At 46.5% G+C, this 27,115-nt stretch overlaps 1 protein-coding gene across 1 annotated transcript; it reads left to right on the top strand.

The window, feature by feature from the left end:
- Positions 1-1,414: 1,414 nt before the first annotated feature.
- Positions 1,415-25,486, top strand: CBLIF (cobalamin binding intrinsic factor). Its single transcript, XM_077321056.1, has 9 exons — positions 1,415-1,594; positions 5,592-5,780; positions 7,254-7,397; positions 10,829-10,984; positions 12,875-13,056; positions 17,258-17,429; positions 21,906-22,050; positions 23,686-23,804; positions 25,238-25,486. Exons 1-9 carry the CDS (start codon positions 1,516-1,518, stop codon positions 25,297-25,299), a joined length of 1,248 nt encoding a protein of 415 aa, XP_077177171.1. The 5' UTR covers positions 1,415-1,515; the 3' UTR covers positions 25,300-25,486.
- Positions 25,487-27,115: the final 1,629 nt, after the last annotated feature.

Raw genomic sequence — 27,115 nt, 5'->3', positions numbered from 1 at the left:
GCAGAGAGACAGACAGACAAACCAATATCCTGTGAGTCTGGAAAGTTCAGGAAGATCTAAATAAAGAATATTTACAGCCTGAAACTGTAAATAGTGAGCAAGTAAATGGCTGGAGAGACATGGGAACTGAAGAGACTTTTCTCAAGCCTGGCCTGGTAAATAAAAACTATGAATTCAAAGACATAAGTGGCCCAGAATTTCGAGTGTACCTACCTAGCACCCCCTCACCTATTTTAGGTCAAGAAAACATTGCAGAGATGAGGTAAGGTTGCCAGATTGGTGTAGATTCATCTTCTGGAATTCCACACTACCTAGGTGTGCATAAACCTGACTAAGGTCAAGACTGCTGTGCACAGAGGGACCTCCTCTTAGGGTTGCCATCTTCCAAGTGAGGCTCTCTACCCCACCTCCCTCACGGAGAGTCTGCTATGGGGAAAGAAAGGGAAGGCGATTGGAAACTGAGACACCTGAAGCCTGCTGGGTCACTGCAGCCCATTCCCAGTTCTCTCAGACTTCTCACAGCCCCATATCCCTCACAGGTTGTCTATTGTGGGGAGATGAAGGGAAAAGGTGTTTGTAAACCACTTTGAGACTCCTTTGGGTAGTAAACAGCAGGGTACAAAAATCTATCTCTTCTTCTAAGGAGCAACCGTGAAAGAAGCATTTGGGCACATAACATTTTATCAACAATAAAAAAATGAAGACAGAAGAAGCAGGGTGGACACCTGTGTACTGTGACTACCCCATGTGTATTAGGGCAGGGGGACAAGAAGGGAAATGATGTTGAATGCAGGACTGGGGGGAATTGGTTGCCATGTAATCTTCCCCTAAGAAGAGTTTCCAGTCTGATTTCCCCTTCACATATCTGAAGACATGGCTCTGGAAAGCTCATCTGTAACCACTATGCCATAATTCTCAAAGGTCAGTCCTCTCCCACACTCAATGAACATTCCAAACCACAGATTCTTGACACCCATATCTCCACACCTATGCCCTCATTTGTCTCCACACCACCACAATCTCCCGCACAACATACCCATTCAGCCCCATGCCCTTACAGCCTGGACAACTCCTCCCCTTCCTCTTCCCACTGCCAAGCTCTAGCGCCTCTTGTATTCCTGGATACAATGGGCTTTGCCTCTAGTACTTGTCATAAAACTGGAAATTGCTGGGCAGCAGGTGCCATGTTAAGAAATTGTAATTTTGTATGGGTTAATTTATGGCTCAAGCAGGATCCAGTCCCTTTACACAGCAACTATCTACTTACTCTATCTTCGGTGATGTTGATGGAACTAGCAGTTACTTTAGCAACACGCTTTGAGAGGCTGTGTTGTGGAAACTGCGATAAGTACCTTAAAGTCAATAGTGCCAGATATGAGGTGGCACCTGTGAAACAAAGAATTGGTAAGGACAAGGAGGCACTAGAGTTGGAAGGTTATATAAAAGGGAACTGAGGGTTTGTCCTTCGATCCAGAAGGATTAGCTCAGTGAAAGTTGCATTCATTCCAATCCAAAATGTTCTTTGCTGCTGTTACCCACCTATGCCTGCTCTTTACAGTGATCAGTGCTGCTTCATTCTCTCCTGGGACGTGCAGTGAGTATTAAAATCCTCCTCTACTGTAGTAGCCTCCATCTCTCCCAGCCCCATGAAATATGCATGGGGTTTCAAAGGCATCCCAACATCTCTTGCAGTGCCATGCTGTCACAGGCTGACCAGCTAAGATAGAATAATGTAACAGTCCTCTTTAAGGACTGGAGATGTCCCGGAGGACTGGAAGAGAGCAAACGGTATTCCAATCTTCAAAAAAGGGAGGAAGGATGACCCGGGAAACTACAGACCAGTGAGTCTGACCTCTGTTGTGGGTAAGATAATGGAGCAGATATTAAAGGGAGCAATCTGCAAACATCTGGAGGACAATTTGGTGATCCAAGGAAGTCAGCATGGATTTGTCTCCAACAGGTCCTGTCAGACCAACCTGGGCAGAGTCTGCACTTACTTTCTTTATTCCATTGTCAATCCTGTTGAATTCAGATCACTTTGAACTCAGGTCTTCTCCTCCCCCCCCCCCCCCATTGAAACAGGAAAGTCTTCTGCATGTGGTTAGGGAGGCTCAGAAGGTGGGGGGGGGAGGCAAGCCTCTTTCTTTCTTTTTTTGAAGGGGGGGGGAGAGGAGCCAGGCAGGGAGTCTCTTTCTTTTCTTGGAGGGGAGGGAGAGAGGATCAAAAAAGGCAGAGGAGGGAGGAAAAATCCAGGACCGACAGAAGTTGAGAGAAATTAGGGGAATTAAGTGTTCCTTTAAGGCAAGCGTGTCACATGACCAGGTGTAGCCTATCAGAGGTTCTCTACCACGGAGCTTTCTTTCCCAAATGGATATTGAGGATTAAAAGCAGTCTGAGATATCGCACAATAGGGCCAGTCCGAATCAATCCTTCTTACTGCAGAAGGAAATTTTTAATCGCCCCAAATCCAAACGGAAATCGCATTCTGTGTAGAGGGCAGGGACTGAATCGATCTGGGGTTGGAATAAAAGCTCCATGCAGTTTACACCCTGGTTTCCTTTTTTGACCAAGTGACAGGTTTGCTGGATTGTGGAAATTTGGTTGATGTCGTTTACTTGGATTTTAGTAAAGCTTTTGAGAAGAAGAAGAAGAAGAAGAAGAAGAAGAAGAAGAAGAAGAAGAAGAAGAAGAAGAAGAAGAAGAAGAAGAAGAAGAAGAAGAAGAAGAAGAAGAAGAAGAAGAAGAAGAAGAAGAAGAAGAAGAAGAAGAAGAAGAAGAGGAAGAAGAGGAGGAGGAGGAGGAGGAGGAGGAGGAGGAGTTGGTTCTTATATGCCGCTTTTCCCTACCCGAAGGAGGCTCAAAGCGGCTTACAGTCGCCTTCCCATTCCTCTCCCCACAACAGACACCCTGTGGGGTGGGTGAGGCTGAGAGAGCGCTGATATCACTGCTCGGTCAGAACAGTTTTATCAGTGCTGTGGCGAGCCCAAGGTCACCCAGCTGGTTGCATGTGGGGGAGCGCAGAATCGAACCCGGCATGCCAGATTAGAAGTCCGCACTCCTAACCACTTCACCAAACTACACTACACTACACCTGATAAGGTTCCCCATGATGTTCTGATGGATAAATTGAAGGACTGCAATCTGGATTTTCAGATAGGTGGATAGGGAATTGGTTAGAGAACCGCACTCAAAGAGGTGTTGTCAATGGTGTTTCATCAGACTGGAGGGAGGTGAGTAGTGGAGTACCTCAGGGCTCGGTGCTCGGTCCGGTACTTTTTAACATATTTATTAATGATCTAGATGAAAGGGTGGAAGGACTACTCATCAAGTTTGCAGATGACACCAAATTGGAAGGACTGGCAAATACTCCGGAAGATAGAGACAGAGTTAAACGAGATCTGAACACAATGGAAAAATGGGCAAATGAGAACAAGATGCAATTTAATAAAGATAAGTGTAGAGTTCTGCATCTGGGTCAGAAAAATGAAAAGCATGCCTTCTGGATGGGGGATACGCTTCTAGTTAACACTGTGTGTGAACGAGACCTTGGGGTACTTGTGGATTGTAAACTAAACATGAGCAGGCAGTGTGATGCAGCAGTAAAAAAGGCGAATGCCATTTTGGGCTGTATCAACAGAGGCATCACATCAAAATCACGTCATAGTCCCATTATACACGGAACTGGTCAGACCACACCTGGAGTACTGTGTGTAGTTCTGGAGGCCTCACTTCAAGAAGGACGTAGATAAAATTGAAAGGGTACAGTGGAGAGCGACGAGGATGATCTGGGGCCAAGGGACCAAGCCCTATGAAGATAGGTTGAGGGACTTGGGAATGTTCAGCCTGGAGAAAAGGAGGTTGAGAGGGGACATGATAGCCCTCTTTAAGTATTTGAAAGGTTGTCACTTGGAGGAGGGCAGGATGCTGTTCCCATTGGCTGCAGAGGAAAGGACACGCAGTAATGGGTTTAAACTACAAGTACAACGATATAGGCTAGATATCAGGAAAAAATTTTCCACAGTCGGAGTAGTTCAGCAGTGGAATAGGCTGCCTAAGGAGTTGGTGAGCTCCCCGTCACTGGCAGTCTTCAAGCAAAGGTTGGATACACACTTTTCTTGGATGCTTTAGGATGCTTTGGGCTGATCCTGTGTTGAGCAGGGGGTTGGACTAGATGGCCTGTATGGCCCCTTCCAACTCTATGATTCTATGATTCTATGATTCTCTCCCCACAACAGACACCCTCTGTGGGAGGTGAGGTTGAGAGAGCCCTGATATTACTGAAGAAGAAGAGTTGGTTCTTATATGCCGCTTTTCTCTACCTGAAGGAGTCTCAAAGCAGCTTACATTCACCTTCCCTTTCCTCTCCCCACAACAACACCCTGTGAGGGAGGAGAGGCTGAGAGAGCCCTGAGATTAGTGAAGAAGAGTTGGATCTTCTATGCCGCTTTTCTCTACCCGAAAGAGGCTCAAAGCAGCTTACAGTCGCCTTCCCTTTCCTCTCCCCACGACAGACACCCTGTGAGGTGGGTGAGGCTGAGAGAGCCCTGATATTACTACTCAGTCAAAAAAGCTTTATCAAGACTGTGACGAGCCCAAGGTCACCCAGCTGGCTGCATGTGGAGGAGCAGGGAATCAAACCCAGCTCTTAACCGCTCCACCAAGCTGACCCACAAGGTCCCTTCTGTGTATCTTTGTCAGAGCATTGTAGGAGCCCATGTGGAATGTGGAGAGAGACGGTCACTGGGGCTTTATGGCCCCTTCCAACTCTATGATTCTATGATTCTATACTATGATTAACACATTCTTCCAGCTAGAGCAAGCAAACATTCCAGATGTTAACAATCATGCAGTGGTAGATTCTTGACTTTCTCTCAGTGTATACATAGTATACATTTATTGTGCAGCCACACCCAAGTAAATGTCCTGCTGTGTATGCACATGGAATAAAATGCAGATATGTACAGTTATCAGATATGAAAAGATTTGTGTAAGAAAGCTGTTAACTTGTGCAAAAGACTATAGTCCAAATCTGTAACATCTGTAACAGCTTCTTTAAAAAAGAGCAGGAGTCCAGTAGCAACTTCAAGTGTAAGAACATTTGTCAGTACAGGCTGCCCATTTTGGTCTTGCTTCTCTAGATGTACATTTGGTGGACTCCTCTACAGAGGAGGTCTAATTCAGAGAGGCAGATACAGAAGAAAACATTGCCTGCCCACCCTGCCTGTATAATTCAATCTGTGCAGACACAGGGGATGAGGGTAAGAATATTGGATGCCTGAGGGAGCTTAAAGCAACTTGCACGAGGATTTATGATCTCTTCTCCTCCTTCTCTTCTTCACAATCCCATCCACTATGGCTGCTGCTTCTGATTCAAATTACATAGATCTGGTTTCGGCCACAGAACTCCACTCTCATATCTCAAACTGAAGCAGAAGCTACAGCAAAATGAGCAAAGACACCATAAAAGATGACTGGGTTACCATATTCTAAAAACACATCCTGCCGTACATAGCAGTCCATTGCCAAGCTAGGTGGGAGTTCTTATGGCAAGTGCTGTTTTGAGATTAACCTCTGGTTTTCATTGGTTCCAGCTATTCCTGATGGTCATCAGTCATTGGTTACAGGACTTGAGGCACAGCTGGCAAACTCAGTCATCCTGCAGACCTCACCAGATCCCAGTGCCCTAATTGCTTTGAATCTGGCTGAGGCACTAGACGTATGCATCAAAACACAGCTGGTCGAGAAGATACAGGAAGGAGTTGGTGAGAAAAACACAGAAGGTAGGATATTTTATTTCTTTATTTGTTCGGTTCTTATACTGTTCCTCTGGGTGTATGCATACTAAATGAATAGGAATAACAGACTGACAGGGCCATCCTAAACTACTCCGAATCATCCTAGAATCTGTTCAGTGGGGCTTAGTCCCAAGATAGTGATTTTAGGATTGCATTATTAGGCTCCTTAGGTCCTTTAGTTGTTTTTTGAAGAAGGGCTGATTTAGTAGTTACTTCTGCACTTTTTTTTTTGTCTGTTGTACACATCACACTGAAAATGCATTAGAAGGAGTGAACAGTACAATGTCTCTCAGTACAAGCACAAACAGACTTCAGAGGGGGCAGGAGAGCTAGAAAGGCAAGACTCTTTACACTTTTCATCAAGCACAACAAAACAAAATCAGACTAGTCCGAGGAAGAGCGCTTGCACTCGAAAGCTCACGCCTTGAATAAATCTTTGTTGATCATAAAGGTGCCACGGGACTATGATTGTGTTTTGTTGTGCTGCTTCAGACCAACACGGCTACCCACTTGAATCCATCAAGTCTTGTGTTAACTTAATTCTTCAGTAGCAATGTAATTCTGCTGTGCCAGAAAGTAGTCTCTTAATAAAATGTATTTAACCCCCAAGTAAACAGGCCAAAGAAATTGACCTCCTGTTCATATTTTTTTCTCTATAAAATTTCAGAAGATTCCAGGCCTTTCTTCAGGTATAGTCATTTCCCCCCTTGCTAGGAATATAGTATTTTTAGATCTTTCCCACCATTTTTATGGGGTCTGTTCCCTGGGAGAAACCCTTCTCAAATAAAGATGACAATTAAGCTTACACTCAAAGAGTTTTATTTGGGGTAAATATTGGGATACATTCAAAATTTACACACAAGCAAAAACATACATTAAGTTCTACTAGGGGAAAAGGTTAGCTAAATAGGGAAATACTGCACCTGTCTTGGGTGCTGCACCTGTCTTGGGACTAGCCTAGAGGCTGCACCTGTCTTGGGACTAGCCTAGAGGAAAATTGAGAAAGGAATTGTTCACCCTGTTCTAGCAATCTCAGACAAGATGGAAGAAGTGACCAAGAAGTGAATCCAGTGACTTTCCATACCAAGCAGCTTTCAGTATGGGTCCTGTGTACAGCATTCTGCACGATGCCAGACATTTTCCAGGCATCTGGAGGTATTGCAAACATTATTGCATGCGCACACACCTTAATGTGGAATGAAAGTCTCAGCGAGTTAGATTAGCAGTTCAGCAAAGTTAATGTGCTGTCACCGTGGTACAGACAAAAAGCAAGCTCTCCTGCTTCAAAGGGAATGACAGGACCATGTAGTGGTTCTGTCCCAGCTACGGTCAGTTATTTTCCTAGAAATCCAACTGGTCTACTGTTCTTTGGTGGTCAAAAAAGCAGTTTATTTGACTCTCACAATGTCTGTTGGTCTTTCAATCATTTTCTTCTCTTTTTTCCATCTCTTCCTGCAGAGATGACTTCTGGCAAAGTGGCCCTTTATGTTCTAGCCCTCCGGTCATCCTGTGAGAATCCCAAAGCTGTCACTACACCACAAAATACTGTGAACTTGGTCAATGTCTTAGAGGAAAAAACTAAAGAAGAGATTAACTATTTCCGTAAGATAAAATAAGCACTGTTCTTTTTTAATCCATTCAGTTTTAAGGAAGATCATTCTCTCTCAGCTACTTACCTCAGGTGGTTCTCATCTAAGTATTAAGAAACCCATATCCATTAGGGCAGGAGCGCTGATACAGGCTAGAAAATTCCCAGGAGATTTGGGGTGGGGGGGGGAATTTGGGAGAGGGAAAGAGATCAGTGGGGGAAGTAATTCCATACAGTCAGCCCTTCAGAGCTGCCATTTCCTCCCAACTGTTCCCTGTGTTTCTTCAGACCCCCCCCCGCATTTGTATCTATGTTTCTAGACAGAATATACCTGAAACACTTTTTGTAGTCTGTATAGTTTACTGCACATTTAAATGTCCTGCTCACATCCAGCTATTTAAACACCCTGCTTCCGAGCCACCCCAAGATGCTATTGTTTTCCTCAACAGTGCCCACCATTAAAAACAAAAGCACCTGCAGTCATGGGGGGTCCCCTTTTCTTACAGTAGAATGTTTAGCTATTCAAATTCCATTTTTCCTTCTTTGATGTGCCGAGTGCTACACAGAGAGCTCCACGTTGATCAGACAAAGGGGAGTGAGTTACCAAGCAGTGGGGAGAACAAGACCCAGCTCCAAGCTTGTTTGTCATTTTCACTGACACACAACACATCATTGCTGGGAATGGGGGGCGGGGGGAGAGACAGGACCCCTGGTGGTGCTAGCAGCTGCTGTAACATAGAATTTCAGTCCAAGGGGCTGGGTGGAAAGGGGTTTCCTATGACTGGGGATTAGGGGCTCTGTAGGTGAGATGGGAGCGAAGCTATGTGCAGGGGAAACCTTAAGAACAGCTGTCCTGGGACCCACACTTGGGGGGCAGGTTCTCACTGCCACTTGCACCTGCCTTTTTTCAGGCTTGTGCAAGTGACTTCTAGTGGCAGTAGTGACTCTAGAACATCAGGTAGTGCCTGGCAACAAAGGGGGGAGGCTGTGGTGGGGATATGGGGGGTACATACCTGATTGCAGTATCATGTCACTTCTGCTTAAAAAAGGGAGGTGACACAGATGATTCCTAGAGCTACCCAGAACTGACAATTTGCCTTTGTCGTTTCCATTTTTTACTGGCACTGATGTGGTATCTCATTCAGCACCATGGTTTTTTTTGTTTTTGTTTTGCTTGAGTTCTCCTTTACCCACTACCACTCAGCCAGTAAGCAATGAGAGCAGGAGACTCTATGCCCTGACCATGGCCTGGCAGCTCTGGTGGCTCTCACCCACCTTGTACAGGGTAAGGGCCATCTCTTGCTTGGTCCTGGCAGGAAAGAGGGCTGGCAGTTGGGTTCCTGTGTTTCTGGGGGCCCATCCTGGACTTTTGACCAGAGCCCCAGAATCACTATGACTATTTCTGTATGCACAACATGGTATTTGTGTGAGTGAAACAGAGAAAATTGTGGAAGTTGAAACTTCCACACTGGAGACCTTCCTTCTGCAAAGGGAAGTCTTGCCTCACCAACCTTTTAGAGACAGATTGATATGGACAGCCATGTTAGTCTGTCTGCAGCAGTAGGAAAGAGCAAGAGACCAGTAACATCTTAAAGACTGACAAAATGTTTGGCAGGAAATAAGCTGTCATGAGCCACTGCTCACTTCTTTTGAAGTTATTTGAGAAAGTGAACAAGCACATTGATAACAGGAATCCAATAGACATTATGAACTTTCAAAAAGCTTTTGACAAGGTGCCACACCAAAGACTTTTAAGTAAACCTAGCAGTGATAGGATATGATGGGTTCTCTTATGGCAGCTGTCATGCCCCCGCTGCCACCTCCCGCTGAGGAGTTGCCACAGCAACCAGAGCCTGCTGCTAAGCCAGCTTTGGCAGAAGAGAGAGGGGCCTCTGAATGTGCTGCAGGGGAAAACAGAACAAGTCAGCCAGGCTCTTCCCAAGAGGCAACTTTGGAGCAGCTGCAAATGCACTCCAGCCCTGACAGCTTGCCTGAAAGACGCAGAGGGTGCAGAAGAGTGATATTTGCTGAATGCCGAAGGAGCCAAAAACTGCAGGCACACTGTCAGAGTAGATGGGGCCCAACTGGGATAGCTTCTGGGGAGGATGAGTGAGTCCTCCCCCAGGTGCAGCCAATTAGCTGGGCTGCTTTTAGGCAAGACAGCAGCAGCTCTTCGGCGTGGGTGCAATCTATGCAGAAACCCTCCCATCCAGCTTGGATTCCTTGGCTCTGCGAACTCCTGAACTTCTATCGGCTCCCCTGACTTTTAGCAAATGGCTTTTGACTATACACTTGGTGATTAGACTGGCTTTGTTGACTATATGTTTGTCTGGACTCTGACCTTGGCCTTCCCTTGACTACTCTTTGCCTTGCCCCTAACTCTGCTTGTTTTGATACCTAACAACTGGGACTGAACTTTGACCTTTCTCTGGTGTGGACTCCGGCTAGGCTCTGCAGCCCAGGCACCTTCATCCCAGCTGCCACTGGGTGTGGCCAGATAGGGCAGCATAGCAGCCTTTCTCAAGTTTTTTACCACTGAGAACCCCCTTAAACATTCTTCAGGCTTCGAGAACCTGCAGAAGTGGCATGATCAAGCAGAATATAGTTTGGAAGCATAGTTGTGTACACACCTACTCAGGCCTCCTCCCCTTCCCACCCCCCTCAAGGCCCACCATTGGTCATTTGAGGGGGGATCATATATGATCATATCACCTGATAAATATTTAACCAATTTAAACAAATGTATAAAAATTAACTCCCACCCATTTAGGAAACCCTTCCAGAGCCATCAAGAAACCCCACGGTTTCACAAAATCCTGCCTGAGAAAGCCTGTCTTATGAATTTAAAATTGGTTAAATGCCAGGAAGTAAAGAGTAGAACAGTACTCACAATGGAGGGAAGTAAGCAATGAGGCACTACAAGGATTGTATTGAGGCCAGTACTAGTTGATGTATTCATAAATGATCCCAAACTAAGGGTTAGAGGTGCAGTGGCTAGGTTTGCAGATGATGAAACATTATTCAGAGTGGTGAAAACCAAGGAGGACTGGTTTTCAGGTGAGTGGGCAACACTGTGACAAATGAAGCTGAAAGTTGGTAAATGTGAAGGTGACGCACACTGGAACAAAAACATCCCAACCAGTGTGCCACAGACATGACAACAGCAAACTTCACACTGGGGATTATTAGGAAAATGAGTGAAAAGAAAACTGTCAAAATTACAATGCCCCTGTACAGATCTATGGCACAGGTTCACTTGGAAAACTGCATGCAGTTCTAGTTACCATATCTCGAAAAGGACACCACACAGCTGGGAAAAAATACAAACGAGGGCAACCAAGTTGATTATTGGGATGGACCATTTTCCAAGAAGTACCAGGTTGAGGGTGGAAGGAATCTGTGATTGGAAAGACAGAGCAATGGCTAACACCTTGCTGCATTGCAGATGACCATGGGACTCCCAAGACAACCTACTACCAATTGGCCCTGGACACCCTGGCACTGTGTGTGGAGAAAAGCCCGTATGCTGAGGAAGCAAGCATCATCCTTGCCAAGGCAGCCATGGCTAATGAGTTAGAGTTTGGGGGTTATTTCTCTGTAGGTAAGAAAATAATCTTTTGTTTATATTGGCTAATTTTAAATTGCATTTTTGTTTTAGCCTTCCTCCAAATAAGCGATGGTGGTTTATTTGTTCTCTCCCAGCAGTCTTGAAGTTGGGAGTGGCAGCATAGAAGTCAAAATATAAATAAATATGTGAATAAATTTTCACAGCATCCCTTGGAGGTTGTTTAGGCTGAGAGACTGTGACCAGGTTGAGGTCAGTGAACTGTATGGCGAATGTTTTGAACCCAAGTCTCCATGTTCTAAATAAAACCTTTTACCACACTGTCTCTACCCAGTTGTACACTGCAATTAGATACATCATGCTTACATGTTCCATTTCTCTGGTATCCAATTTTTACAACCTTCTTGTTCAAAACCCACAATCCATACCTTGTCTAGACAGCTAAACATGCTATTTTCAACCTGACTGTGTACTCCTCCTCCTCAATTTATCTTCATGACAAATATCTGTGGTAAATTAGGCTGAGTGACTGGCCAAGGACATCCACTGAGTCCTGGCTGTGGTATGTTTATTATATAGGTTACAGTGGAACTTTTCTGCTTCCCTCCTCTAATTCTCTATGGATTGGCTTAGTCTCATTGAGTAGAGTTTCTGCTGGGTTCTATTTGCTGGTTAGAACAAGTGGGTGGCCTATGAAATTCATGGGGGGACACTAATCTGGATGCAGCTCCAGTGTCTGGGAGGCAATCTAAGCCTGGAGCAATTCTTAACAGCTGCAGCCACCCGGCCCAGAACACCTCCCACCATCCACTGCCAGCTCTGTAGAATCAACATAAATGTATCTGCCCATGTGCAGACAATACTCTTTTATTTGGAGAATTTAAACATCCCAATGTAATTTATTTTTAAAGATTTCAGATTTTTCTGCAAACTTAAGGGATTTCCCAAATTTGGAAGAAAATCTTTTTAGTGTTAGTGTGTTCCCAGTCCACAAATTTAGATATCCACATATGGGGGCCACATGTTATTATCCGTTCCTCTTAAATAAAACAGTAAGGCCACTGGAGGCCGTACCTGTCCAGGATTCGGGGCAACGCCGATTGGCCCCTCACCCAGACTGACAACCAGTCCAGCCAGCCAGCCAGCCAGCCAGTCGAGTGCGGGACCAATTGGCAGGCGCAAAGCTTGACTGGCTGGAGCCCCCCCCCCCAACCAACAGCCCAGTTTACACTCCACCCTGGTGCCCACAGCCCACTGCCTGAAAACACTGTGCCGCCAAGGTCACCCCACAGCCGCTTCCCGCCTCCACAGACCTGCTCCGCTCCCCAGTGAGCCACCGCCAGCGCTCCAGCCCGCCCCGCTGCTGTGGAGAACGAGGATGGGGCCACACCCCTGGACTCCTGCAGGCCCACCCACACACTCACCTCCAGAACACCCCTGTGAGGGCCGCCTGTGCTCCTGTGACGAGACGGGCCCAGGTACCGCGGTGGGAAGGGTCCGGGAACAGAAGCCACCACCTGGGAGGGGCCAGGGGGAGAAACCTTCGCAGCGGGGACAGGGCCACCACCTTTCCCCTCACAGAACACCGAGCTTCCGGGGGGGGGGGCGAGGGCGCCAGGGGGCCGTTCACCGCCGGAAGGGCTCCAAGGGAGACAACATGCTAGCGCCCATTGTATTGCAATATACAATGGGCTTTAAATCTAGCTAAATATATAAAATGTAGACACCATGAACTTCCTTGTCCATGAGCTCAAAAAAGGTTAAGAACCACTGCATTACCACTGTGATTCATGGTAATCTTCCCTTCACTGGGATGTCTCCTAGGAACATCATAAAGATATTGATTTTATAGTCCTCATTGTTCTAGTGATGATAAGTCTTCCATTTGGTAACAGATATATGATAATAGCAAGATGTTATTTGCAGATACTGGGGCAGTAGCATGCTTGGCATTGGCATGTGCAAGTGAAATGAGCATCGTACAGCAAAGTCAACTACTTGTGAAAGTTATTGCGCTAGCACTGACAGAAATGACAAAGCAAATTCTGGGTGAACAACAGAGCAATGGCATCATTGGAAATATCTACAGCACTGGCCTAGCAATGCAGGTACTTGTGGTGACAAAATACTTTGGTTTCCCAACTTTTATGTTTCAGATTTCTAAATGCATGGTCATTTGTATATTTAAAGTGAATATTGAGCCTTGTTAATTGAAACTATATAACATAAATGTATTGGTTTAAAAATCACTGGGATATTATTGGCTAAAAGGGGAGCCTTGCAATCAAGTAGAGTAACCCATTTGAGAATCCCAAGGAAAGGAAGCACGAAAGCCAGTAAAAGAATGACAGTTGAGAAATGACAAGAAGTTAGACCAGGTATAAGTTACAGCTGAAGAGAACTGCTATGAACGATGTGGAATTTATTTATTATTTATTATATAAAATATTTATTTCCACTTTGAATTTAAGGCAGATTACAATCTAAATAACAGTCAATATACAATATAAATAACAGTTTTTGGTATTGAGAGCAGCAAGATAAGATGGACTCGCAGTAGCAAGTGCCTTCAAATCTGGAAATTTCCAGCCGATTTCATTCACCACCACCTGAAAATTCTGGAATTAAGTACTAACAATATCAACCACCTTGGGGATTCTGGAAGGCTACAAACATCCTAAATCTTCTCTACCTGCTTCTTGCCAGGGACTGTGCCTGAGGAGAACTTGGTGATGTGCTGTTTTACTGATATAAAGGCCTTAAACTCTGATGGGGGAGGCAAAACTACTGAAGCCCCCCTCCCCTGGGAATCCCGCTGTGGTAAACCTGGCAATACCAAGATCCTTGTGGAACACGAAGGGCCGAGTTGAAGAAGTGGGGAAGTAAGAGATGCCAACCACCACGGCCCCCACCCTTCCATTAAAGCAAATAGATTGTAAAGCTTTTCCGGGTAGATCAGGCTTTCTCAACCAGGGTTTTGTGAAACCCTGGGGTTTCTTGACAGCCCTGGAGTTTCTTGGCAGTGGTGGAAGGGTTTCCCAAATAAGTGGGAGTTAATATTTAATATATTTTTAAAATTTGTTAAACATATACAAGGGGATATATGGTCATGCTGACCCCCCCCCCCCCAAAAAAAATGGCCAATGATGGGCCTGGAGAGGTTGGGATGGGCCCCCAGGTGGGCATGTAACAACTATGCTCTCCAATCATATTCTGCATGATTGTGCCACTTCTGGGGTTTGTGAAAGCCTGAAGAATATTTCAGGGGTTTCTCAACAGTAAAAAAGTTGAGAAAGGCTGGGGTATGTCAACCAGGTGACCCAGGATGGGGAAGCAATAAGGTACATCGGTCTGCACTGGAGAGCCCAGTGGTAATAGAGAGTCCAGCAGTGAGTGCAAAAATCCCAGCAGTCAAAAGCTCTGCTGAGTGCAGAGGGGGTTCCCTTGTTGCCAGCTGGTGGTGCAGCTTGGCTCATCAGCGACGGCTCACTTTATTACTGTGGACTGAGCTGTTCCTAGATAGTTTACAACCTGCTCCTCGGAACTGAACTGAAGCCCCAGGAAGTGGGGGCTCACTCCACTGAAGAAGGAATTTTGGAAACTTGACCACTATTTTTCTACTCACTGGGCTGGTCCACCTTCTTCCTTGAAAACAACAAGCAGACCTCCATTGTCTTGGCCAACGACCTACAAGGCTTGAAAACAAGACTGCAGCACCACCTGCTGATCAAAGTGGGCTTAACAACTTTAACTCAGCCAAGACAGCAACAGTGAATTACCTCTGGTTTGGCTGTAAAACTTCACCATCGTGGAATAAGAGAAGTTTTTAGCTACCCTAAAGTCAGTTCTATTTTGGAATCTAATCCTGTTCCCCACTACTGAAATGAGGGATAATCAATGGGGGGGGGGGAAGCGGGTCAGGGATATGGATAACTGAATAGCTATGGCAGTGGGAGGAGATTGGATAACAGAAGGAGGGTGAGATGCATTATCCTTGCACCCCTTCTAATCTCCACCCCATCTGTCAATATGCAAGGAGGGTGGCAAAGCTCCAGCTCCAACACTCATGTGTAATGCCTTCTCAATTAACAACAAAGCCCCTACTCTGCAAGCGTACTTTGTGGAGCATGAGGTAGACCAGTGTGCATGACTGAGACATGGGCAAAAGAAGGCAAAATTGTTGCATTAAAAAAGCTTGTCCTATCTGGGATCTTGATCTTTCATCAGTCTTGGACTTAGGTCCAGGTGCGTGGGGGTGCCAGTCCTGTTCCAGGAGGCTTACTCCTTCAAGGCACTCCCAGCACCCATGATCCCAGGCCTTGAATATGTTGGCCTCGGGTGGGCCATGGTTGAGAGCTTAGCTATCTGGGTGGTATTCCAGCCACCCAATGTGCCACCGGATACCTTGTCAGGTCTACTGGAGGTGGTGGCTCACTTCAATGTCCATGCAGAAGTTCTGCCTTCTGGAAATGGCCCGGACCTGGTTTCATCCATGGTGACACTAGGGCTCTCACAGTTTGTTGCTGGTCCCATCCCATCCTGGATTTGAACTTTGGTGCTAGACTGGAAGTAAACCTGATTGAAGCTAATGCCATAGCATGGTTGGACCACTACTCCCTGAAGGCCTGGCTCAGCATGCCACCTCCACCGTTTGGGTGTGGGAGATGCATTTTAGTTCACCCAGAGACTTATGGACCTGGAAGGATTCCTGAATGCAGGATCCAATGCCCTCTAGCGACTAATTGGAGGACTTGGTCAATGGCTGGCATAGCCAAATGTTGACCACTGTTGATGAGATCGCTCCCTGATGTCCTTTCAGCCCCCCCCTCAAATGGGCCCCTTGGTTTACAGAGGAGCTACATGTGAGGAAATCACGCTGATCCAGTAGTAGGCACAGGTGATGCATCCGATGAAGCTGAGCAAAAGGACTCTGAACCACTGCAGCCATCTGGTTTTCTAAAGTGACTGATGGAAGTAGTACTCTCAAGCTGCGAACCTGGCTTTTCAAGGTACTGTCCAAGACTGGAGAGAGAGCTGAAGTCCCTGGTCTGCCTTTCTACTACCAGTTCTTAGAGGCCCTTGACAGGCAGTTCTGTAGACCTTCTGCCTTTCCTGCCAGTTCCTTATATACATGCACAGGAAGTATCTATACCAGCGGTCCCCAACCCCTGGTACTGGTCCGTGGATCAGTCAGTACCAGGCCGCAGTTCCGCCTCCCCAGCTGCTTCCTCAGGGGCTGCCCTGCCACTCTGCCACCAGCTCACCTTTGGTGCTCTCCGGCAGCCGCCATGGCTGGGGCTCCCCCTCAGCGTGACACTGCGCAACTGCTGCTGGCAGTGCCCCACAGCGGGCGGCGGGAAGTCAGGGGTGCCGGCGGGAAAGCAAGCGGAGCAGGGGCTCAGGCAGCAGTTACAACATCCCTCGGCAAAAGACTACCCCCCCCCCGGGCCTCAGTAAAATTGTCAAGCGTTGACCGGTCCCCGGTGATAAAAACGTTGGGGACCACTGATCTATACAATCAACTGCTGATAGTTGTCAGGTCTTGTTCTGACTGGTCTCTGTAGCCTGCAGTTTCAAATCCCCCTCAAATCATTCCTTTGAACTGAAATCCTATTCTCAACTTGAAAGTCCTTCTCAGTGATTTCCTAACCTCTCTATACCAATAGTTACTAGATTAACGTAATAACCATTACGTTTCCCCCTATAAATCTGTTATATATAATGAAAACAAAAATAGTGTGTTGCCTTTTCTCCACACACACTGCGTCTAACACCTACTGTAACCTCTCTCTCTCTCTCTCTCTCTCTCTCTCTCTCTCTCATGTTCATGGTAACAAGTAGGTCAGGATGTCACAAGCTAACTTTCTCATCTCTTAAAATATAGAGAACCCTGGCAATTTCCCTTCTCATATCCTTTCTCTAACTCACAGGGACATCTGAAGACAGGGTAACCCACCCTCTTTACTATCAGGCCCTCACTCATCTATTTATTGAGGCTGGGGCTCAAACATTGTTCCATTCACAACAGTCTATATATTTATACATATATAGACTGAGATTGACTTGTGTGTGTTTTTCCCCTGAGACAAGCAGCCCATAGGGTTAAACAAAACAAGACGTTTGTGATATTGTAGTAGGGAACAGAGTATGTGTAGAATCTTTCTCTTCCTTCAATAGGCCCTGCACAGGTCTGGATGTGTCTCCCGTGTTCAGAGGCACATTCACAGTGCAGGTCCAGAAGCACCCTTCCATATATGGAAGAATCATACGGAGGAAAGGAGCTAATCAAAAACTACTTCCCTTTTCCAGGCGCTCAGTGTTACTTCTGAATTTTACAACCCTGGGTCATGGAGCTGTGTGAAGACTACAGAGGAAGTATTACATCAGATCTCCCTTGGAACCTTTAACAATCCTGCAGCTGCTGCTCAAATCCTGCCTTCCCTAGTGGGCAAAACATATCTGGATGTGATGAACATAAGTGGTAAGGCCTCACCCAACTGCCTATTAAAATAACATGGCCTGTGGGGGAAAGGAGAAATAATGATAATGATAATGATGATGGTGTTTTTGGAATTATTTCCATGGGGTTATAACCAGTGGGGTTAGTCAAACATACTGCTTGTGCCCCTTTGTATCTGTAGTCCCTCCAGGCCAACCTTCACCTGTGGTCATCTATCAGCACAACAGTGACTGCTACTGCCATTGATTGTATTGGGGTTTCATACGGTTTTATGTTTTTACATAAAGCAGCATGAGGCAGCTGACCCAATTCCAGCTATTCCTGTTTGTACTGCTGTATTGTTATATTGTTATATTGTGCTGTTGCACTGTTATCTGGTTACAATTATTAGTTATTATGATAAGGTTATTCACATGTTTTTATAGACCGTTTTATGTATTGTTCCTTGTTATTATGTAAACCGCCCTGAGCCTCCGGGGAGGGCGGTATATAAGTAAGTAAGTAAGTAAGTAAGTAAGTAAGTAAGTAAGTAAGTAAGTAAGTAAGTAAGTAAGTAAGTAAGTAAGTAAGTAAGTAAGTAAGTAAGTAAGTAAATTAAATAAATAAATAAATTAAATAAATACTGGGAGTGGTAGTTTATAAATATAAATAAATATGGATTTTTCTGGATGGATGAAATACTAGGTCACTAGATGCCTGTTGACGCTTTCTTACGGACTCATTCTATCTAATTGATGGCTAGTTGAGGTATATTTGCCACATTTGAGCAGCTCAGGGATATTGTTAACTGCTCTCTCCAGTTGGGGGAGTTTCCTGAGGTGCTGAAGGAGGCGATGGTGTGCCCTCTCCTCAAGAAGCCATCCCTGGACCCACATGACCCTGCAAGCTACCGCCCACTAGCACATTTAGCATTCCTGGATAAGGTGGTGGAAAGGGCTGCGGCGGACCAGCTAATACCGTTCCTGGAAGATACTTCGGCGCTCGATCCATACCAGTCTGGCTTCCACCCTGGTCATGGGGTGGAGACTGTGTTGGTCTCCTTGTTGGATGACCTCCGTCGCCAGCTTGACCGAGGTGGCTCTGCTGTGCTAGTTCTTTTAGATCTGTCAGCCGCGTTTGACGTGGTCGATCACGAGCTGCTAGCGAGCCGCCTCGCCGGTACGGGGATAAGGGGTACAGCGTTACGCTGGATACGCTCCTTCCTCCAAAACCGGACTCAGAGGGTAGCCATGGGAGAGGAAGTATCGGGCCCTTACTGGCTTCCTTGTGGGGTCCCACAGGGCTCGGTGCTCTCTCCTACATTATTTAACATCTTTATGCGCCCTCTGGATCAACTGGTACGGAGCTATGGGTTGGGTTGCCACCAGTACGCTGATGACACCCAGCTCTTTCTCCTCATGGATGGCCACCCGGACTCCCCCCCAGATCCATTTGCCAGATGTTTGGAAGCCGTAGCTGGATGGCTCGAGCAGAGTCGCCTGAAACTCAACCCCTCCAAGACAGAGGTTCTGTGGTTGGGCCGTAGGGGGGCAGATCAGGAAGCGCGCTTACCCCTTCTGGCCAGGACGCAACTTAATATCGCGTCTCAGGCCAGGAATTTAGGGGTGACCATTGATGCCTCACTAACACTCGAGGCACAGGTTAAACAGGTAGCTAGCCGGGCATTTTTCCATCTTCGCCAGGCTCAGCTACTAGCGCCCTATCTGTCCTCCGAACACCTGGCCACAGTGATCCATGCGATGGTCACCTCTAGACTAGATTTCAGTAACTCGCTCTACACCGGCCTGCCTCTGGGCTTGATCCAGAAACTGCAACTCGTCCAAAATGCAGCTGCTAGAGTCCTCACAGCTACACCATGGAGGGCTCACATCCAGCCAGTTCTGAAGCAGCTGCATTGGTTACCGGTCGCCTTCCGGATCAGGTTCAAGGTTTTGGTTTTGACCTTCAAGGCCATCCGTGGTCTAGGCCCAGCATATATGAGGGACCGCCTTTTGCCCTATATCCCCCGCAGGGCTTTACGCTCTGCGGGGGCTTTACGCTCTGCGGGGGCTAACCTACTGGTCGTTCCCGGCCCCAAGGAAGCCCACCTGGCCTCGACTAGGGCCAGGGCCTTTTCGGTCCTGGCCCCAACCTGGTGGAATGAGCTCCCGGAACAGCTGAGGGCCCTGCAGGAATTAACAGCATTCCGCAGGGCCTGTAAGACGGAGCTCTTCCGCCAGGCTTATAACTGAGGCCGGGCGGAAAGAAGATCAGCCCCCCCCTCACAAACTGGCAGTAGAGAGCATCACCCCCCTCCTGTAGTTGAGGATGCGGAGAGCAATGAGTAGATTACGCCATCGCTGTTGCCATTACTGTAAATTATCGGATTTTATTGTCATTTTATGGGTTATGTAAGCCGCCTCGAGCCTTCGGGGGGAGGCGGGGTATATATATAAATATAATAATAATAATAATTTTCATCATTTCAACAAAATGTTTGTTATTTAGCTTCAATAGAAATATTCATGGAAAATAACAATTGCACAAAGGCAAAACGCTTTATAAGTTATTTATAACTTATTTTATAAGAACAGACTAGAAGGGGAAATTGCTGAGTTGCTAGTTATTACAATACTAAAAACAATGGAATTCCCAGGACTCAATTAAGGATATTGGTTTCTTTTTCCACAATATATGCTAACTTCTTCCAGCTTTTACATCTGCATTCCCAACAATCCCCCATAAGGGTCCTATGTTCTCTTCATTTTATTTTCTTTCTTATTTGGGATAATAGAATTGAATAGTGGATTGTAATATAACGTAACTAGGAAATAAGCCCGCTGCGGGCGCTAGCGGGGCTGGGGAAATAAGCCCGCTGCGGGCGCGCTGGGGCGGCTCAGGCTGGGCGGCGCAGTCCAGCGGCGCAGGCTACCTTGTGTAGCTCTGGCTGGGTGTGGGCAGCTGGGTCAGCGGCGAGGCGGTTGGTGTCGGCAGTGGAGGGTGGGAGGGCGGGCAGGCTGCACGGGCACGGGGCAGGGTCCGGCGCCGGAGCCGCTGGTGCGGCAGCGGGCGGCAGCTGGCATGGCGGGTGGGGTGGCGGTGCACTGCCATTGGTGCTGTGGAGGGCCAGGCGTCGCAGAGGACGTGGGTCAGAAGCCAGTTTGCGGCAGCAGAGCGCATCAGGAGGCAGCAGCCATCCGGGCTGCATCGGAGTGACGGAATGGCGGCGAGCAGCGGCAGATAGGACAGCTGGAAGGGGGACCGGGCGGGAGGCGCAAAGCGCCTCCCAATTGGTCAGTCCTCCGGCAAGGGACCAATTGCGAGCTGCGCTGTGCGTGGCTCGCGATTGGTCCGTTGCCGGCGGACTGACACTCGGAGGGGAATAGCATGGAGAATAGCACTCAATAGCACTCACACTTTGCGCCTGCCAATTGGGCCCTCCGAGTGTCAGTCCGGAGGAAGGGGCCTATGTGCACCCTTCCTCATCACGGACAGGGCCCACCCTCGGAGCCCTTAACCGATTATTTAATCCGCTCCGCTAGGAGCGGGTTAAAGATGAATAGTATAATGTAATATAATTTAGAATGGGAGATTGATATTTAATTCTCAAGTCTGAGGACAGAACTCTACACTGCCAGTCACTTGTGGGGAGGTTGCCAAGCTTGGGTGGAGACTAGTGGAGTTTAATGATAAGTTCTCTTTTAATTATTCTGAGGTTTCCCAATTATGCATGCATCTGTCCATCAATCCTCAATTTGGGCATTTTTATTTCCTTTATTATTTTTTCCCAGGGTTGAACCCAAACAATATATTTCTGTCGAGCCTTTTTATATGGTAAACATCTTCATTATGCGGTGTACTGGTACCAACCCATGACCCACTCACTGTTTATATATGTAGTCTTGTCACTTTCATTTCATTGTCTGACAAAGCGTACTGTGCATACAAAAGCTTACATCTTGAATAAAACTTTGTTGATCTTAAAGGTACCATTGGACTCAAACTAAGAAAACTGTGCTAATGTTCTACCATATGTCATGTTATCATTTTATTTCCCTCTCAGACATAACTGTGTCCCTTATTTTAAAGTCTTCAAGTGACACCCTAAGTTGAGGCAATTTCAGTTTAATTAGGGATGTGTCAGATTTCTTGAATTTATCTAATGGATTAATTGTTGAATTATTTTAATTCAACTTACTTTATTTAATTCAATTCAATTTATCTTTTTAATTGCTCAAGTGTTTTAATATTTGTTTCACTGGGGACCATGGAAACATGGCATTAAAATATTTTAAATAAATAAGTAACGTTAAACAATTCCTAATCCTGAGCAAAGAATTCAAGTTCTATACAAAAATGCATCCTTCACTTACAGAAGATCAAAAGCCACTGTTTATTTTGTCATCAAATCATGACTCGTGCCTCATTCCTTGGGCTTCTCAATAGGTGAGGGGGTTCAAGATTAACTGTAGGTGTAAGGAGCATGACAAGTTACCTACCTTCTTTTCCTTTGCTTAGATTCCAGCATCACAGTACATTACTCCATATCCAATGCCATAGTAGGACCCAGTTTCAGCTATTCCATCACTGTGAATGTACCAGAGGGCTCAGTGCTGCTCACTGTCTTGAATGCAGCTCAGTGTGCTAAACCAAATGAATTCAGGTAAGTTAAGCTTTCACACAGTCAAACAACAACTCTATCAGGATCCAGGGAGGCCTCCAGCAGTCCCAGCATCATGGGAGATCAGAAGGGCGTGGGGAAGGGGCCTTGCGGCCAACACAGCCACCCCAAATAAGTGTCTGGGAGCCTTTAGGGTGCTGCGCCAAGGAGGCCCCCTTCCTCCCCCCTCATGGAGCCTGTCTCCCAACAGCACTGAGGCCGGTGCTCTCCCTCCCACGAGCTGGCTGGTCTACCTGCTGGAGGCCAGCCAGGGTCTGGGCAGCCTGCACAGCCGCTCTGAGGGTGCAGCTCAGAGATGAGCATCGGCCATGTGCTAGAGGGCTTTGTGGCATGGCTCTGAGGGGGCCCTGCCCTCCCCCCGTAATGGCCCCCTACCCTCCTGCGGGGGAGGCCAGAACCCTTACACCCCTACTCCCCCTCTCTGCAAACTGACACGTGCCAGCTGACCGACCTCCTGGAGGCCAGCCAGGGCCCGGCTGGGCCATGCAGCCACTTCCAGCATGGAGCTCAGAGGCAGGCACAGGCCATGTGCTGGAGGGAGGCCAGCCAGGTGGCAGCAAGGCTTCAGGGCTGACGTTGGTGGGGCTCTCCCATTCTCTCCCCCCCCCACAGGCAGCAGCATTGCCACTACTTACTGCAGTCCCAGCCCCTCCCCCTCCCATCTCCCGCTGGCTGATAGCCTCACCTTCCGTGGTTGGGCTAGTAGAGCAGGGTGGTGCTTCTTCCTGGTGGAGGGCAATGCAGCTGTGGACAGTACAGCCCATCTGATTGGCTGTTCATTCAACAGATGGCCAATCAGGAAGGCGATGAGTCTGTCAGTAGCCCTCCCACTACCCAAGTCACGCTTTATTTATGTTACAGATTCCTTTAGTTAATGTCTATGCAGCCATTCTACTCAAGATGGATACACCAATAAACTCCAGCTTTTATACCTAGAGCCAGCTTGGTGTAGTGGTTAAGAGTTGCGGCCTCCAATCCGGCGAGCCAGGTCTGATTACCCGCTCCTTCACATGCAGCCAGCTGGGTAACCTTGGGCTTGTTATAGCCGATTATGCTGTCCTGACCAGGATTGTGCGCTTCAGCTGCCGAAGCAGCCGTTCATGCCCAAAGTGGCAAGTGCCACTGTGCATGGGGAGGGGTGGCACCAGCACAACCCGGCACCTGCACGCAGGCACAGAGCTCTGCACCTGAGTGCAGGTGCTGGGTCACGCAACACCACCAGCACCACCCCTCCCCCCTGGCTGCTTTGGGCATGAATGGCCGCTTTGATGGCCGAAGCGCACAACCCTAGTTCTGACTGAGCAGTCTTGTCAGGGCTCTCTCAGGCTCATCTACCTCACAGGGTGTCTGTTGGGGGGAGAGGAAAGGGAAGGCGACTGTAAGCTGCTTTAAGACTCCTTCGGGTAGAGAAAAGCGGCATATAAGAACCAACTCTTCTTCTATTTAGTGTTTTGCTTTTATATCATCATTTTCCCCTTCCTTTATTTTTGCTAGTTTTTTCCTTGATCTATCTCCCTGTATTTCTTCAGCTGCTTTTTCTTTATCCTGTTTCTTTTCATTGACCATCTGCATCACTACCATTTATACAAAGCTTGCCTGTTGTTGTTTCCCTTGAAGCTTTGAAACAGAGCAGACCTCATGGGGACCAATGGTTGTTTCTATTCATAACATTCAAGCCAGCACCAACGAGAAGACCTACTGGCAATTTTTAAGTGGCAAAACACCCCTTGATCAAGGTAAAGTATCTTGGAAAGAACAGTATCTCTGTGCTGGAGGAAATGGAAAATATCAGCAATAAATTCAATAAAGTTTACAGGTTAATGGTAGTGTATCAAACTAAAAAGCCCAAGGGGTGAAGGGTTCAAAGCCACATGCAGATATGATGAAGCTAACTGTGTGATCTTAGGCCTCTCAGTTTGTCTTACTAGGATATTGTGAAGTTTAAATGGAGGAAGAGAGAACAATATGTTTTGCCTTGAGATCCTAGGAGGAAGGGCAAGATTTTTAAAGTCATAGATAAAAGGAATCCCGTCCTCCAGATGACAGTAGCAACCATTGCAAGTATCTTCACTTCTGCTTGGCTTGTTAGTGAAAGTAACAACTAGGCACAAAAGAGCAGAACACCTACATTATTCAGACTCTTGCCTCCAATGTGTCAGGCTGCCAGAAAAACTATTAATGCACAGATTTTGCCTATTGAGTGGAGAGTAGTGTACATGGGTCAGATACGATGGGTCAGATACGACTTCGCAACTAACCACAGCAAAGTGTTGCCCAAGGCTACTGGATCAAGGGATATGCCACTGTACTGAGTGGCAGAAGCAGCCTAAAATGCAAGTCAAAGAAGTAAACTGTAGTGATGTTGGAGAGGCAGCAGGGTCAGGGGTCTGAGCAGACTGGAATATCTTCTGAGAGAAAGAACTTAAGTCAAATATCAAGGTCAGGTATGATACTGAAGGGGCCTAGGGGGGACAATTGAGAGATACAAAGAAGATAAGAGACAGAATGAAGGGGAATTTTTACATTTTTTAAAATTCATATTGAAACCCATATCACAACTTTGTGAATCATGGATATTATGTCTGAACATCTGATTTTTAAGGATTAATAAATGTATTTGGGGTGGGGTCCTTCATGACATTCACTACAGTGATAGGTTTGTTCTTCAGTGACATATTGGCACAGCTTCAGCATGTGGCATAGTGCTGAGCATATGAATCAGTTGAGCATAGGCATACATTCAGCAGCCGGCTCAAGTTTGACTCAGCCTTCCATCCTTCCGAGGTCGGTAAAATGAGTACCCAGCTTGCTGGGGGGTAAACAGTAATGACTGGGGAAGGCACTGGCAAACCACCCCGTATTGCAGGGGTAGTCAAACTGCGGCCCTCCAGATGTCCATGGACTACAATTCCCAGGAGCCCCCTGCCAGCATTTGCTGGCAGGGGGCTCCTGGGAATTGTAGTCCATGGACATCTGGAGGGCCGCAGTTTGACTACCCCTGCCGTATTGAGTCTGCCATGAAAACGCTAGAGGGCGTCACCCCAAGGGTCAGACATGACCTGGTGCTTGCACAGGGGATACCTTTACCTTTACCTATACATCTGATATAAAACTTGCGTTGGCACAGCATATAGCACTCATTTTTCTAACTCATGTCCTTGTGTTTCAGGGGTTGGCAGCTACAAGCCGGTGAATGGTGAGCACATTGCGGCTATCTTTAGCCGATACTGAGTGGCCAGCTTTCTGAGGCAGACAACTAAGGCTTAAAACCACATTGCCTCAGGATAGCCTCCCCCCCCTCAAGCTAACCATCAACAGATGTTGCCACTCAGACATACAACACTCAACCTTATTGCATGTTTTATCACAACTACAGTGCTGTCAAGTTGAGAATAAAGTGTAGTTGGACCGCAATTAATCATTTACATTATTTTTCAGATTGTTTAATTCAGTGACAACTTCAGACACTTATCACCTTGAGAGTCATCAAACTGTAACAGTCAGAATCAGAGTCAGTAATATTTATTTCTTTTAGTGGCTTATATTCTATCCAATAGTATATAGGTACTAGTAAATCTTGAAGAAGACTGCAAAGTTTCCTAAGGGGAAATTCCCAAGTGGGATTTTGTTGTTTTTATTTCTTTCACTATAAATATTGATATTCTATGAATGGTTCAAGACAGCTTGCAAAGGAATAGCTGGCAGTATCCATATCTATAACGACAATAAAAAAATAACTAAAGAATTTGGTAGCAGAACCATGCTACTTAATACTCTTTTGAAAATTCATAAGACCCCATTCTTATACCACACACTTCCATTCTCCAGTTAGCAACCCAAAGCCATACTTCAAAACTCTACAAACGCCACTGCTCTACACTTCTTTTGAACCATCAGCAATGATGATGCCCTCCTTACTTTCTGTTGGAGCATTCCAGACCATTGGTACTGTGACCAAGAAGGCACAGGTAAGGACAGAGGAGAAGCCTATCCTGGCTCTTAGGGCTGGGTTCACACAGAGGGGGAGAAATAGAGAGAGAGATGGTCCTTCTGATATGTGGCCCCAGATCATAAAAGCATTGTAGATAGGAACCAGTCCATTTAATTAACTAATTATATTTATATACCGCTGTCCCCTGAGACTCAGGGCGGTTTACATGAAACACTATAACAGAACAATATAGAGAAACTTGAGCTTGGAAGCAAACAGGCGTCTAGTGAACTTCCTTCAAACCAGGTGTGATATATACTCACTAGCAAATCCCAGACCACAGGCAGCAGTTTTACAAAAATTAAAATTCTGAACAAGTTGAGGTTTCTGTGTTGCTTAAAGTACAACTCCACACAGTGTCACAGTTTCCCAACCATGTTACAGAAGAGTTTAGAAAAAAATAGTTTAAAATGTATTAAATTCCTTTCCATTCAGAATTATATCACTAAATAAAACTCCAGTACAAAATAAATGCATCATAATACAGTAGCAGCAGCTATCTAAGGACAAAACAATTAAAAACAAAGCTCTCTCCAGCAGCCAAGTTTCATTTGAACTGAATACTGTGTTTGGATCAATTTTGTTTTAAAGTGAGTAACAGCAGCTTATTGATGCCTCTGCATTCCAATCTGCAGAGCAATCTCTGCCAGCAGCATCTGGATTAGTTTCCATTGAGTTAGTTTCCATGAACAAAGGGGACTCTGAGACACTAAAGGTACAGGGCCAAATACTACCATTCAACACAAGTTTAGAAATTATTTTTAGACCTCAGCTGAGAAAATGACACAAATTCATCATCCTCTGACTCTGCCATACTATCAGTCAGATAGAATCTGTACACCGCCCGTGGCGCCGTGGGCGCCACGGACTAAATAAAAGAGTAAGGCGTTCTGAGGCGGGATGTGTCTGGGATGAGAAAGGGTACGGATTGGACCCTTCCTCATGACGGACAATCAGAGGGACCAATCGGCAGGCGCTTCGCGCCTGCCCATTGGTCCCTCTGATTCCCAGCCCCAGCAACTGCGAGCTGCGCACAGCGCAGCTTGCAGTTGCTCC

Source organism: Paroedura picta, chromosome 2, assembly GCF_049243985.1.
Source record: "Paroedura picta isolate Pp20150507F chromosome 2, Ppicta_v3.0, whole genome shotgun sequence".
In the NCBI taxonomy this organism is placed as follows: Eukaryota; Metazoa; Chordata; class Lepidosauria; order Squamata; family Gekkonidae; genus Paroedura; species Paroedura picta.
This window is presented reverse-complemented; position numbering and strand designations above follow the sequence as displayed.